Source organism: Bufo gargarizans, chromosome 3 (assembly GCF_014858855.1).
Source record: "Bufo gargarizans isolate SCDJY-AF-19 chromosome 3, ASM1485885v1, whole genome shotgun sequence".
Taxonomy (NCBI): Eukaryota; Metazoa; Chordata; class Amphibia; order Anura; family Bufonidae; genus Bufo; species Bufo gargarizans.
This window is the reverse complement of record NC_058082.1, coordinates 98,790,972-98,805,897: the sequence shown is the minus strand read 5'-3', so window position 1 is coordinate 98,805,897 and position 14,926 is coordinate 98,790,972. Positions and strand designations below refer to the sequence as shown.

Below are 14,926 nucleotides of genomic sequence, written 5' to 3'. Positions count from 1 at the left end.
AGCTGTTTTACCGTATGTGCTTTTAATCTGAAGTAATAAAGCTCCTGCTTTTATGGAATGGTGTTGTGCTGGAAGATTTCTCATCTGTAGATATAGGGTCCAGCAATCGAATAATATATATTAGGTACAGCTAAAACTACAGATCCCATACTGGATGTGTTAGGGGCAGTGGAGGATTCAGCAGTTTGCTATGGGTCCAGCATTTTCAATTACACCCCTAATGTCAAACACCACAATCATCAAGATACAGAAACATTTACATTTTTGTAAGTGGTTGTAATCCATGGATCTTTATACAAGATCTTAGAGGACACTCAATGAATTCATTATTATACAATTCTACAGAACCAGTGAATAACCTTAATGGGGTTGTGTCACTTCAGCAGGTGGCATTTATCATGTAGAGAAAGTTAATACAAGGCACTTACTAATGTATTGTGATTGTCCATATTGCTTCCTTTGCTGGCTTCATTCATTTTTCCATCACATTATACACTGCTCGTTTCCATAATTATCACCACCCGGCATGCAATCCATCAGTGGTGGCCGTGCTTGCACAGGATAGGAAAAAGCGCTGGCCTCTCTGGTGGCTGGGGTCATAAGCTAGTGCTTTTTTCTACAGTGTGCAAGCATGACCACTGATCCTGAATTGCAGTGTGGTCGTCAGCATGGAAATGAGTAGTGTATAATGTGATGGAAAAATGAATCCAGCCAGCAAAGGAAGCAATATGGACAATCACAATACATTAGTAAGAGCTTTGTATTAAACTTTCTCTACATAATAAATGCTATTGGCTGAAGTGACACAACCCCTTTAAGAATGCTTATTCTCGGAAAACCAAGCTTTTTGTATTAAATCAATACCACTTGTGACAGCTGTATCTGGGTAACAATACAAAAGATTTTTAATTTTTTTATAAATACATATATAGAGGTGTGTGTGTGTGTGTGTATATATATATATATATATATATATATAAAGATGAAAAACGGACAGCACTCCACAGACAGCACTTGGAGTGCTGTCCGTTTTTCATCTCTATCATACGGGGTAAGCTGCTACATCCCTGGACCTAGCACCCACATTGTTTTCTTCCAGTGCCGCCATTTGTTTTCCTTATTGAGATATATATATATATATATATATACAGAGAAAAGATTCAGTGGCAGCACCGTCAATGAAAAATGTGGGTGCAGCTGGCCCAGATACGGATAAAAGCCAATCCAAATAGATAGAATAACAAAAAAGGGCAGCACTCCATCAAATAAAAAATGAAAAATACTTTAATTACCCATATGGGACAAGCGACGTTTCGGCTCAATGTGTGAGCCGAAACGTCGCTTGTCCCATATGGGTAATTAAAGTATTTTTCATTTTTTATTTGATGGAGTGCTGCCCTTTTTTGTTATTCTATATATATATATTTCTTTCTAGACAAAACTGGAGGTTTGAAGAACATCAGAAAGTAGTGAAAACAAGAAGCATTCTTGAAAAAAAATGTTTTATATATTTTTTTATACAAACATTTACTATTTTACTAAGTGGAAGCCCTTACATCAAAAAAAGTATAATCAGCCAATGAACAGGTTATATATACAGAATCACCCATGCCCTTTACCAGATTTCATCATCTTTGGTGTAGAGCTGTTGACTTTAAGGTTAGAATAACAAATTATAGCATTTCCCTTTAAATCTGCTAGTAATGAGCTCAGTAATGCACTTTGAGATCATGGATTAGGATGCACTGATAATACACAGCGGCCACTGAGGACATATTCTGCTTTCATCCTTGGAAATAGCTTGTCCACTTATCTCAGTTCACTTCACATGGGGGATTTCTATAATTGCTGCCCTACAGCGACCTCTAGTGGCCAGTTTGAGACTAGCAGAAGCACCAGTTTTTGCAGCGTTGTGTTATTAAGTCGAAGATAGTTTTCTTGCCTATACCAAAGATATCTTTTAACACAAAGTAATATATAATCTGATTGAAACATATACACATATGCCATTTTTAAAATCTCATTTTAATTCTTTAAAAAAAAACAAAAACATTTTTCATTTGGAAAGTGATGTAGGGTTTATACATGTGCACTGCATGTTGTCACAAAAAAAATGCAGCAAATTGTGACAAAATCTAATAAAATGATAATTTCTCTGTCAGGTTGGCAAATTATGAATACCATATAATATATGTAATATATTAGTAAGTAACATAGTATTTAAAAGGACTATAAAATTACAGTAAACTTTCATCTGGAATTATCGGGTTCTGACAGGAGGTACATAATTTTCTTATTTATTTTGGAAAATGTCTTTTTCAAACCGAAATGTATCTGCAAGCGCACGGTCTGCTAAACAGCACAATCCGCAACCAGAAAAGAAACACAGAATTCGTGGAGTGTGAGGCTCCAAGTATTTTGCATACTTCTCGTCATGAAGAGATATATGCAATTGATTGGGACATCATTTTATGGACAGTTTGATATTTTCTAACAAACTCAGAGTTATTCATAACTAAAATGATGGAACAAGACAATAAAATGAAGACACATTTACAAAAAATTTATGTTTTACAAGGTTTCTAATCGAAGAAGGTTTTTCCAGTTGTTTGATGGATACTTATTTGTAGTTAATACTGAGAAATGACAAACCATTGTAGATACCCTGTTCAGCCCAGATCCTTAATTCACCTGACGTCTCTGATCATTTACACTTGGCGCCAGTGTTACCATGATCTTTGGGATTTTTCAAAACATTCTGCTCTCAATTCTTTAAGTTTACACACTGGATCCAGCCTGAGAATCTGCACTAACATTTGCAACAAGATTCGTAGGTGCTGTATGTCGATTTGCTGTGGATTTTACCCACCGCACTGTAAAAATTTGACAAAAATTTGCGACAAATAGGACATGGTGGAGATGTGAAAATCCATAATATGCATAGAATATTCTACGTTAAAAACCTGTTTGCTAGCATTGTAATTTACATTGTTTGGGAATTTTGGTGCATTATTTATGAGATTCCTCTAAATTTTGAGAAATATAGAAAAATGGCCAACATCAATTGATTGAACCTTCTAGCGCTATTTCATATAATATCTATACCGGAAGATACTAGCTCCACTGTGCTATCAAGTTCAACATAACTTGTGCTATTATCCGGATAGACTTTCACTTTTACAGATTCTGAGGATTGAACTATCAATACCAACAATTGATTTTGAGTCCCCCAATATAGTTCATCTCTACTAAGTTGATCCACAATACTGGGGTGGTCGTGTGGGGTAGAGCACCGACCTACCGTTTCCCCTGTTGGTGTAATCACTGACTCACCTACTATAAGCGATTATAGTCACATTTCCATTTGGATAACGCAACCTGAGCTATATACCAATAACCCCAAAATATATATATAGCATTTGCAACACCAGAGACGGAACTATACACCATTTTTATGCTTCCCTTATTTGATTTATTTTTTCATTTTTATTGACCATTAGTTTTTTAGATGTCTTCTCCAAGTTTGATCAACGTGTATATATTTTTTATAATATTTTTTAATATGATCTAATGTGGAAAGTGAATTGATTAATTAATTTATCTGATCACCTCATGAAATATGTCTTATGTTATGATCTGATGATCCATCCTATGAAATAGGTGTTATTTTATGTAATATTTGAATAAATAACTATTTTATTTTATTTAGTTACGCTATATTTATCCATATACCTAGATATTGGAGTGCCCCCTAATTTTTTCCTTTACTAGTTCACTTTTATTTTCGACTGCGGGTGTGTCGTGGGGTGAGCACCATACCATTGGATCTTGAGTAGGTTGAGCCACTGGTACCTTTCTTTCTGAAAATCCTTAATATGCATAGAATATTCTACGTTAAAAACCTGTTTGCTTGCATTGTAATTTACATTTTTTGGGAATTCTGGTGCATATTCCACAACTGAAAATAACCCATGCTGCACTATGTGTGAACATGGCCTATGACAAAACTTTTACACTCATATATACACTATTTACAGGAGGTGAATTCACAAAGACGGGCTGTCGTGACCCACGGACTGACGTTCTGCCCGTTTGTCAGTGTTCTATTAAGTCTTAGGATTCTTCTTGTATTTACAGGGGGTAAACCTTATTTTATGTGGCAAAGCATTCCAAGACATTAAAGATGAAACACAACCCTTTATCTACACCAGATGTTGGTAAAATTGAAAGATAAAACACATTTCTCTCCGATCTCTAACATTTTTTAAGTTAAAAGTTGCAATGCCGTCCCTTTTTTTGACACGTAGATAAATTATAGCGCTGATTTACTCTGTGGCTACAAATATGGAAATCAAGGGAAAGGAAAGTGATCCTTGAATCTGAGAGAGACAAAAAAAAAACACTTGTTTTTGATTTGGAGGACCCTGTGAGCTGAGGATTTAGCCAGCTGTTTGCTTTGATTTACAGAGTAGCCGCTTACGCCTTTGCGAGTCATCACACCTGACAGGGGCATAAAGTGCGGCCATGGAGAGGTACAGATTATTATTATTTTTTACTGAAATCACTTCAAAGATCTTTAGACCTATGAGACTGACAAGTATTGTGAATGTAGCTTGCAAAAAAAGAAAAAAATATATCTGGCAACGAATAAAAGAGAAACATCACAGCGCAGGATCGGTGTAAATCCCCCCTGCTTACCCCTTAATCCCACTGATTCTTAACAGGACCTGTGTCTTAGTTGAATCTTTACGATGGTTTTTCTATGTGCGAGTGGTGCAAAATTAGCGTGAGGCAAACAGACATGAGTCATTGTGGGTAGGACTATGGTTCAACGAAGATTGCCCCAGTTGTCAAGAGTTTTGCAACAATAATCTACACAGTTTGTAAAATTAAAATGAGGACACACCATTATTTTATTGTCATTGAGCTGGAATTAACCTTTGTGGGCCTTCAAGATCATTAGGCGGCTTCACTTTATAAGGCATGAACCTTCCTCAGATACAAAACAATATACAAGAGTCTAAAAAAGTGCATCTATATGGACAGGGCAAATTTACTCGGTGAAAAAAATAGTTTTTAACAGTTGCTGATTGGTCATATAACATGGACACAGAGGGGAAAAAAAAGGACCAACACACAAACTGTCTCATAACGTATTGTAATATCGGCATATTCCCATATCAGGGCCACATGGGATTGTAAAAAAATTTCCACTGATATTGCAATGTTTGATCACGTTGTCTCATTAAGCATATTTTACAGCAAGAAGGTCCATTCCCATTTGTATTTCAACACAGCCAATTAGAAGTCGATATATATTAAAATGTTCCCATCCTGTTTGTGGTGTGTGAGGAGCGGTTCTCCATAGTGCAAATGAACAAGACAAAATCCATTCCTCCAAGAAGGGATTAGTGGTCATCAGGAAATTCTAGAAAACAAAAAGGCATCTTCTCATTTCCAGCTGTGCCAGTCACTTATAAGTCCCGTTACATTTCTTGTGTATGTTGAAAATCATGAATCTCCAGTGAATTGTCTACATGAAGGGTCTCCTATACACAACAGTCCACCATGAAGGAGTGGTCCTATTAAGTCTTTTACTGCAGTTTTTGTGGAGACTTGATACATTTTCACAAAGTTGGCAAATTTGGCATCTATTAGTCCTGTCACAATTCCAGCTCGATGTGGAAAGTTCAACCAGTCCTGAGCTTTACAGATCAACTAGTTGGATATAATGGACATTGATTTCCAAAATCCAAAACACAACCACAATTTCTAATTGGTTTTTGCGCCCATTCCCTTGAGTCCTGTCAAGTTCCTTTGTTTTGTAGGCACCATGGGGAGTGTCACTGGTATTCTCCATTGGTCTCCATCATCTCACCTGAGTGAAGTCTTTGGTCAAACTTAGTGGTGTTTTCTTTGTGCATAGCCTTAGTCATAACAAGACATAACATATCTGTACACAACTTATTTGCCCAGGCAGCTATTGAAAATATTTTTAGGCAAAATCCCATATTGATTCCGCTTTCAACGCAGGACTAGATGACTCTGGTATGATGCAACTTCAGCAATGAACTCACAGGTCGTGGAAAATGTATTAAGACAAATAAAGGAAACTGCACCACAGTATGAAGAAAGCAGCTTAAACCAATCCACCTAAACGAGGGCCACCAGTTTCCTTAGGTCATAGACTCATGGGTCCATCTTCTTCCATAGGCTCTTCTTGAGGCTCACTGCTGTAGGGGTAAAATGGTATATTACATAATTTGTTTAAACATAAACATGGCTCTTTGAATATAATTATCAATGCAAAACATGTAGTCTCCCGTTTAATATTAATGAATAGAATTACCGATATTTTTCCCTGTGGCTTTCTAAACTGCAGAATACATTTGGGCTTTGTGTGGGTGGTTCTTCTATCACATTGGCTGATTTCTCGATGCCAGACTTTATCTTCCATGAGATATGGCCATAGAGTGCCACTGATGTTTATCCTGGCACATGGGTGAAGTGAGTTTCCCCATTGTGGGCCTGGTTATCATTACCAATTATGTTTTACCAAATGATCTGTTTTAATTGATGTGACCACTTCTAGATCTGTACTTTGTGGATTTTACCATCTTAGACTTGTTGTCTGATTATTCTTCTTTCCTCTTCTTTTTTTTTTTTGGGGTGTGTGTGTGTGTATAGATTTACATATCACTTATTCCCCTAAGTTCAGTCCCCTCATGAACTTGAACTCAGGTGGAAACATGTCAGAACAGTATAAGGATTTATTAGAGTGCTACTATGAGTAGGTTCCAGTGTTGTAGGGTTTCCCCAGTACCTTCAACTTTAGGGTATCTGGGGGTGCCTTCATCCTCCCTGCCCTTGCCTACCCTAGTATTTATCTAAGTAATTATCTGCTCTACTCCCACCGTGGATTTATACATATTTTTTGGCTCCTCTATTTAATTGTATATATCTTTTTAATAAAAGTTATGTTTTAGCTTCTGTGCCTTCTGTGGTACAGTTTAAGTCTAGCGTAGACAAGGTTACCATCATCTTCTCTAGCTTATGCTGTAAAGAAGTAAGGGATTGATTGGTGATGAAGAGATATTTTCAGCATGTTGAAAATCTTATTTTTGTTTCTGGTCACAATATTTCCCCATTCACCACTTAATTCTGAAGAGACAAACCACTGATGGCTGCCATTTGGCAGATACTTGACCTATAAATCCTTTAAGTCAACTGCCAACATTTGGTTTTGGATACAAAAAATATTCTATATGGATTATTTTCTATTAGGCAGAATCTGATGGTGGTCACAGAATGGTTCATTGACTCTTGTGGATGGCAGAAACATTTAAGACCATACCTAGGGTAGGGAGTCAAAGCACTACTGCCTAAAACTCTCATTGACCAAACGGCTAGAAATATAAGGAAACCTACTTGCTCCCAGCAGCTACTAGTGAAGTTCTGCCCACTGACAATGAGGCCAGAGCAGTCACAGTGTCCACTTCATCCCAATCATGTTTTTGAGCTTCCAGAAGAGAGTATCCCACCTTAGATACAAATCGTTTTACGGAATTCCAGTATTTACCTGTAACAAGAAAGTATCTTACTAAACTGTACCAGACATTTTTTGAATAGTGTTATCCAACAAGAACATGGATGTTTTTGTGAGAAGGCTGACATTTTGTTAACATGATATAAGAAGAAGCGCATGTTTGTCTGTGCAAGCAAATAAACACAACGAGTGAGAACAGGATGTCAAGGACTTGCTCTCACTAATTAGAGACAGAGACTGGGTAAGTCCTTAAGTGACTCATTTATTCCATTTAGTAGTGTGGAACATGGCCCAAACATCTCATGATGAAGAGCTATTTTTGAATATTTCTTAACCAGTTTTCCTCCTAAAGAGGAGCTGTCACCTCTCCCAACTTGTCTGTTTTAGTAAATACTTGTATTCACAATGAAATGTACTGCCTTTCCACCAATACACTTCTCAGGACTTTACAACTAAGGCTACTTTTACACTAGCGGCAGCCTTCTCAGGCAGGCTGTTCCGGCGGGTGAACTACCGGATCCGTGCTGCCGCTAGTGCACGCGTGCCACCGGAGGTCCGACAGGCCCCACTGACTATAATGGGGGTGGGCCGGAGTTACGGCGGCAGCACGGCAAACATGCCGAGAGGCGGCCGGAATAAAACTACGACATGTATGACATGACAGGGCCATGTTTCCATATAGACAACTCAACTGGGCCTGTTAATCAAGGAGTGGGGGGGCTGACAGAGGAAGCAGGAAGAGCAAGGGTGCACAGAGTGCCTTGGGCCCACACTCAGTGCACTAAACAGCTCATTTGCATATGGATCAAAAGTACTTTTTGTTCGGAATGAAGCTAAGTGAAAGGTATCATTACATTCAGCTGAACTAGCCCTACAAGGTAATACTATAGACAAATATGACTAGTATGCAAGAAGTGCAGGCTCTACACCAGAACTACACCATCATACTGTTTGAGAGTAATGGTTATAAAACATTGGTGAATGTTTGAAAGTCTCATCTGTGTAACTATTCATCAATGTTTAAAGTCGTTAATGTCTCATGCCCTTATAGTGCAAAATTTGAAAGTCAAAATTCAGAAGCGAGTTTAATGTCTATAGCAACATCCTAGCAAGTGTATTAAATACCCTCTTACACCAAATTCAAAGCTGTGACATATCTTTGTGTTGCTTGGAGGGAAAAAGATGCTGACGGTCCACTTTAGGACAACATAAAGTATTTGTGTGTGTAATGAGATTTTTTTTATTATATTTTTTTTTGGGGGGGGAAACTAGCGGCATATGCATACACAGCAGAAGGCACTTTAATTTATTAGTTTCACAAGCCACTAGTCTAAATAAATAGCTGCAGTATATAAATTAAAGCCATAACATCCAGACCATCCTGGTCTCCGGGAATGATCACTGCATGGGTGGGTGGGGTGCGGTTTGAATACTTATAGGGTTCTGTTGGAAGTTTTCAGCAGTCTAAGCCAAGTTGGCTACCCAAGACATTTTTTAGAGACAGTTCTATAGCTGCTGATTTCTCATTAAATTCTGGTATTAATTGAAATGAGATCTCAGCAACATTTGCGACTGATTTATATCTCAGGGAGCCTTGTGACAAGCTCTTTGAAGTTATGTCTTCCAGATTTGTGTGTAGGAAAGTCTTTCAGTGCTTTGCAGCTGCAAGCGCTTGGCACGCATTTAAGTACTGAGCACTGCGTGGCAGGCTGTTGCACTGTCGAGGTGCTTGCTCTTCCAAACCCCCCACCCTCACCCCCAATCTGCCAAGAAGAAGACAAGACTCACTCTGGACTTGAATGACAGTTTCTAGTGACTGCACAGCATTTTGATTTGGTCGCTGCCTTAAAATGTCTTCAGGAAGGGGATCCAGCTAGAAATTGAAATAGTAGATCATAAAAATAGAAAAAAATCCAAAAATAACAGTACAAACATAACAAAATTTACCATATACCAATTAATCTACACTCAATACCCCATAATGAGAAAACAAAAACATAATTTCTGACCGTTTTGCTAATTTATTTAAAAGGAAAAGCTAAGTATTTAGAATCCTTGCTATGGCAAGTGAAATTTAGATCTGGGGGTCTTCCATTTCTGTTAATCATCTTTGAGATCTTTCTACGCCTTGATTGGACAGCTGACAATGCATATCAGAGCAAAAACCAAGCCATGAGGAGGAAAGAACTGTCTGTAGAGCTCAGAGACAGGGCTCTGTGGAGGGACAGATCTGGAGAAGGGTACAAACATTTTGTGCTGCACTGAAAATTGCCAAGAGCACAGTGGCCTCCACCAGGACTCTTAGAGCTGGGCACCCCACTAAACTATGTAACTAGAGAGGTGACCAAGAACCCAATGGGTATTCTGGCAGAGCTTCAAGGGTCCTGTGTGCAGATGAAAGAAAATTCCAGGTTAACTATCACAGCAGCATGCCACAAATCAGATTTTTAAGGTGAGGTTGCCAGAAAGAAGCTTCTGCTCAGTAAAGACACATGAAAGCTTGTCCAAAATTTGCAAACAAGCACCTAAAGGAACCCCAGACTTTGAGAAAGAAGATTCTCTGGTGTGATTAAACTAAGTTTGGACTTTTTGGCCTTAATTGTAAGCGTCATGTCTAAAGGAAACCAGTTACTGCTCATTACCTGCTCAATACTATCCCTACAGTGAAGCATGGTGGTGGCAGCACAATGTTGTGGAGGTGTTTTTCAGAGGCTGGGACAGGGAGACTGGTCAGGGTTGAAGGACTCAGACTCCAGTCAAGGACTCAGACCCCAGTCAAAACAACACAGAAGTGGCATAGGGGCAACTCAATGTCTTTGGTGGCCCAACCAGAGCCCTGGCTTGAACCCAATCAAAAATCTCTGAAGAGACCTGAAAATGGCTGTGCACCGACATTCCCCATTCAACCTGAGAGAGTTTGAGAGGATCTGCAGAGAAAAAATTGCAGAAAATCCCCAAATCCAGGTGTGTAATCCTTGTGGCATCATATCCAAAAAGACTGGAGACTGTAATCATTGCCATAGGTGGTTCAACTAGGTCCTGAGTAAAGGGTCTGAATACTTATGTCAATGCAAGAGTTTAGTTTTCTCCTTTCAATAAATTAGATACGATTTCTAACATGCTGTCTTCACGATCTCATTATGAGGTTTTGAGTGCAGAATGATGGGGAAAGGGAAAGGGTGAATGTGAATATTTTTTATTTTAGCACAAGGCCATAACATAACAATGTGAAAAAAGGGTCTGAAGACTTTCCGAATGCACTGCATACAGGGTAAAACATTCTACATAGTTTAAAATGGTAGTCTTCAATCTGTGGTTCTCCAAGAGTTGCAAAACTACTGCTCCCAACATGTCCTGACAGACTAATACACTCTGAGCATGCTGGGAGTTGCAGTTTTGCAACAGCTGGAGAGCCACAGGTTCGAGACCCCTGGTTTAAGATATAATGTAAAACACAATCTAATTTACAAAACCATTTAAAACAGTAAATGACAGACATCAGTCATAGTATAGCACGTTAATAAACTAACACTTTGAAAAGGTAATATAATAATAATATAAAATAATAAAAAATAAGACTTCTATAAACTTCTAACTATGGAAAGCCATTAAAGAAGTTATTTGTGAATTTGATATTGATGACGGTGAGCACTTAGTCCTTTTCCTAGGCCAACAACATCACTGTACATCGGTCACATGGCCTAGTTGCAGCTCAGTCCCATTCAAGTGAATGGGGCTGAGCTGCAATACCAAGCAAAACTTTGTACAACACTGTGCTTGAAGAGACCGCAGCACTCATCGGAGCTCTGGTGAACTCAAGGGGTCTTCAAACAGCTGATTGGTGGGGGTGCCAGGAGTCAGACCCCTGCCAATTTGACATTGATGACATATGGGCCATCAATGTCAAATTCCTGGATTACCCCTTTAGAACCTTCTGGTCAAAGTGCGTAAACAGCTCAGATACCAGCAACTATAAGGACTCTTTCACACAATTAGTAAAAGCTGTGCAGGTCAAAAACACAGAGCAGGTGCATATGTTTCCACTATATCTCATTTCTTTGGAGGCACCATTCCTGGTTTGGGCTCACAATCACTGATGGAAATCACTATCAAACACTGACTAAACACTGAGTGTGTGAAAGCAGCTTAAGTAGCAAATGAGAAAGTTTATACCCTCCTACCCAGTCCATTCGAAACCCATGGCATGTGTCATTCCCAGTAAGTGTAAATGAACATCACAAACTCTCAACATTTTTGCTTGCTTCATTCTAACAATGGGTTACTGTGCAGAGCTCTTCCTTCAGAGGGATTTTAGCAAAACCATTGTATGCAAGTCTATATTTCTGGTGTCACACCATATACTGTAGACCAGGAAAGAAATTAACTAAAGAGACTGTGAAAAACAATCTAAATGTATATATCTCAGCATTTTTCCAGTGCAGAAATTACCTCATTACCCAGCAAAGCAGATACACAGGCCTCTGATGCATCACATATTGAGGTCAGGTCATGTCCACCTTCTAGGGCCAGTACTACACGGCCTCCTGCCAGGCTCATCAGCTGACGTGTCATGTGACCAAAACCTAAAGATAAAAGTATTAAAAAAAAGAATGAACTTTTAGACCATATACATCAACCTTCAATTCACTATTTAGATACAACCACAGACTCAGGACTACAATTTCAGCTTACACTTAGCTGTGACTTTGTATCCTCCAAGAGGAGCTGGATGTCCTTCAGCTGCATCAAATCCAGCAGAAACTAAGACCACATCTGGTGCAAACTCTCGAGCAATTGGCATCACCACTGTCCTATTTTGAGAAAAATAGGTAGCATTCAGAACCCAAACTGGAATATCAATTACATTGACATAAATTCCATCAAGTGTGCCCATAATATAAATGCAATAAAAGAGGCCTTCAATTGTACAAGCAAATAAAAGAAATAAAGCAATTGCTTCACAAATAGTCAAATGAACAAAAGCTCTTGAGTGTAAAAAATACTTCCTTTATCTAGATCCTATGAACTATTAGACAATGTTTTTCAGTGTGGAGCTCGTAATGCCAGCACAATGTGCCAGGTGTGGTCCTCAAATTTCTAAAAAAGCCGTAGACTGCTTTGAATGACATATACGGTAGTTTGTAGAATAAGCAATCAAATCATTTTTAGGATTTCCAGATTTTGAATTCTGATGTGCTAATAAAATTAACACTGAATGCCATTTTCTGTGTGACATCTGCAGCTTCTATGTACCTCAGTACAAAGCAAGCTGCGTAATATCATTCACGGTCAAATCCTTGAAATGAGCTCCCTAATGGCTTCCTCTCCAGTCACTGCTATGTTCTCCTGAAGCATCATATGTGGCCAATTATGATCAAATCAAAGTTGATCAATTTAGATTATTTGCTCATAATTAAAAGGAAATGTGTCACCAATGTTTTCCCCAGTTAAAACCAGATAACATAACATATACATTTTTCCTAATCTGTTTTTATTTTCTGATTGTAGATTTTTTTTATTCCATTCCCTGAACATGATTATGGAGGCTGCCATCTTGCCTGAGCTGTCTTTAACAGCATTTGGAAAAATGCCTCACAGCAGTCACGAAGCTGTGATATCACCTATTGTGAATGGTGGATCCTGTGTTATCTATACATAAGGTGATATCTGTCATTCTAATCCAGCTTGTAATGATAAGCAGATAACTGCAGTAAAGTGATCTACAGACCAAGAAGTGACGCACATTATTGGACTTAGTGGCCAGTATGAAAACGGCAGGATATATATATTTTTTTTAAATATAGATATTGACATGGAACGTTTGAAATAACGTCCCAAAATTCTTTAACAATATGCTTCACAGTATAGGTCATTTTCTGATGATACATTACCTATAAGCTTTGATGATGGCTTAGGATAACAAAGGAACGGCTTGAGGTGGAGCCACCAGAGAGCTTGCCTGATGGATTTGACTGTGAATTGCATTCTCCAGCTTGCTATGTACTATGATACATCCAAGCCGCAGAAACCAAAGATTTTTTTTAACTACAAATACATGCATTTCAGCAACAACAAAAAAAGATCCAAGGGGGTTCAAAGCCTTTAAGTGGAACATTTATTATTAATAGGACCACTAAGGATTGTTGGGGAAGTGGAAGAGGGGTAAAAAGGGACAACCTAATAAATGATTGTCCATCTGACTCACTATTATGTACAACGTCAGGGATATAGAGTGATGTGGCATATTGAAAACCCCTGGCTTGGGAACTATTGATGGGTTTAAAATCTTTACTTCTAAACTAACACTATCTAACCTATTGCATGTAAAACAAAATAATGCAAGGATTGCAAATAAAATAAACAAAAATCTACAAATGCTAGTATTATCCTTAATAATGCTAAACATTTTGGATTATAATTTTGCCACCCTGATGTACTTTACTCTTTAATTTTATATCTTAGTCCTTGATATTAGGAATTGAAGAAGGCTTTGTATGCCTTGGAGTGAAAGCTTGGTGAACATTTCCAACTTTATGTGTGCCTCACCACAAGCAAAATTGTCACATTCTTCAAATTTCTAAGACGATGCACACCAAAAAAAAAAAAAAGTTCTGAGGCCCTTAGAGGGTTCCTAAGAGAAGTGAGGCTTACAGTAAAGGACAATTAGAGAAACAAATGTGGCTGGAAAATTTGTGGATAGTTGGTAAGGTATATAGCACTGAGGCAACTAGGCATTAATAATGTGTTTTGTGTACATGAGATCGTTCCTCCGAATCATTTATCAATGTTCTAGACCAAACTACCAAATCAGAGAGATTAACCAACACTGTGGGCTTGCACAAAGTGGAAACGGATTGTCTGTATTTGGCCGATCATGCCATACATGTCCAGCCAAAAATGGGTACAAAAATCTAATATGCCAGATTACTTTAAGATGGAAGCCATCGCAAAAAAAAAAAAAAAAAAAGTCAACCAAATGGTTGAAATGGCTGCTACAGGCAAGTTGGAGAATGTTATATGAGACCTAAATGGTCCTATGTGCCCTAGCGGTTCATGCATATCAGCCTGGCGTAAAAATGGTGGCCTCCACTGTGCAGGACACAGGTGCTTACGAGCTTAAGACTACACATGAGGTCTGAGAGCATGAACGCACAGATCTGATTCCATGAGTGACCTACATATACCACAGTAATACTTGAAGGAACCTGCATGTTGTCTAATTAGCTACCCCAGAGAGCTGACAATCTCACAAGAACCAAAGCTTCATAAAAACTGGCAATCAGGAAATAAGGACTATGCGCAAAGCCGCGAGCGGAATCATGCTTTCTTTGTGGCAGAAAACCTATTTATAGAATCCCTTTCAAGTAAAACTGATCCAGA

At 38.4% G+C, this 14,926-nt stretch overlaps 1 protein-coding gene across 7 annotated transcripts in view; it reads right to left on the bottom strand.

Moving 5' to 3' along the window:
- Positions 1-2,006: 2,006 nt before the first annotated feature.
- Positions 2,007-14,926, bottom strand: part of HDAC7 (histone deacetylase 7) — a 346,419-nt gene continuing 333,499 nt past the window's right edge. For 6 of the 7 annotated variants that reach the window (XM_044286038.1, XM_044286041.1, XM_044286036.1 and 3 more), the window contains 5 exons: positions 12,239-12,357; positions 11,996-12,129; positions 9,335-9,419; positions 7,429-7,579; positions 2,007-6,233 (listed from right to left, as the gene is read on the bottom strand). In XM_044286038.1, the coding sequence (XP_044141973.1) occupies positions 6,182-6,233; positions 7,429-7,579; positions 9,335-9,419; positions 11,996-12,129; positions 12,239-12,357 (541 nt within the window). In that variant the 3' untranslated portion in view covers positions 2,007-6,181. Of the gene's footprint in view, positions 6,234-7,428; positions 7,580-9,334; positions 9,420-11,995; positions 12,130-12,238; positions 12,358-14,926 lie in introns of those variants that run through there. The other variant, XR_006388255.1, reaches the window with a different exon arrangement.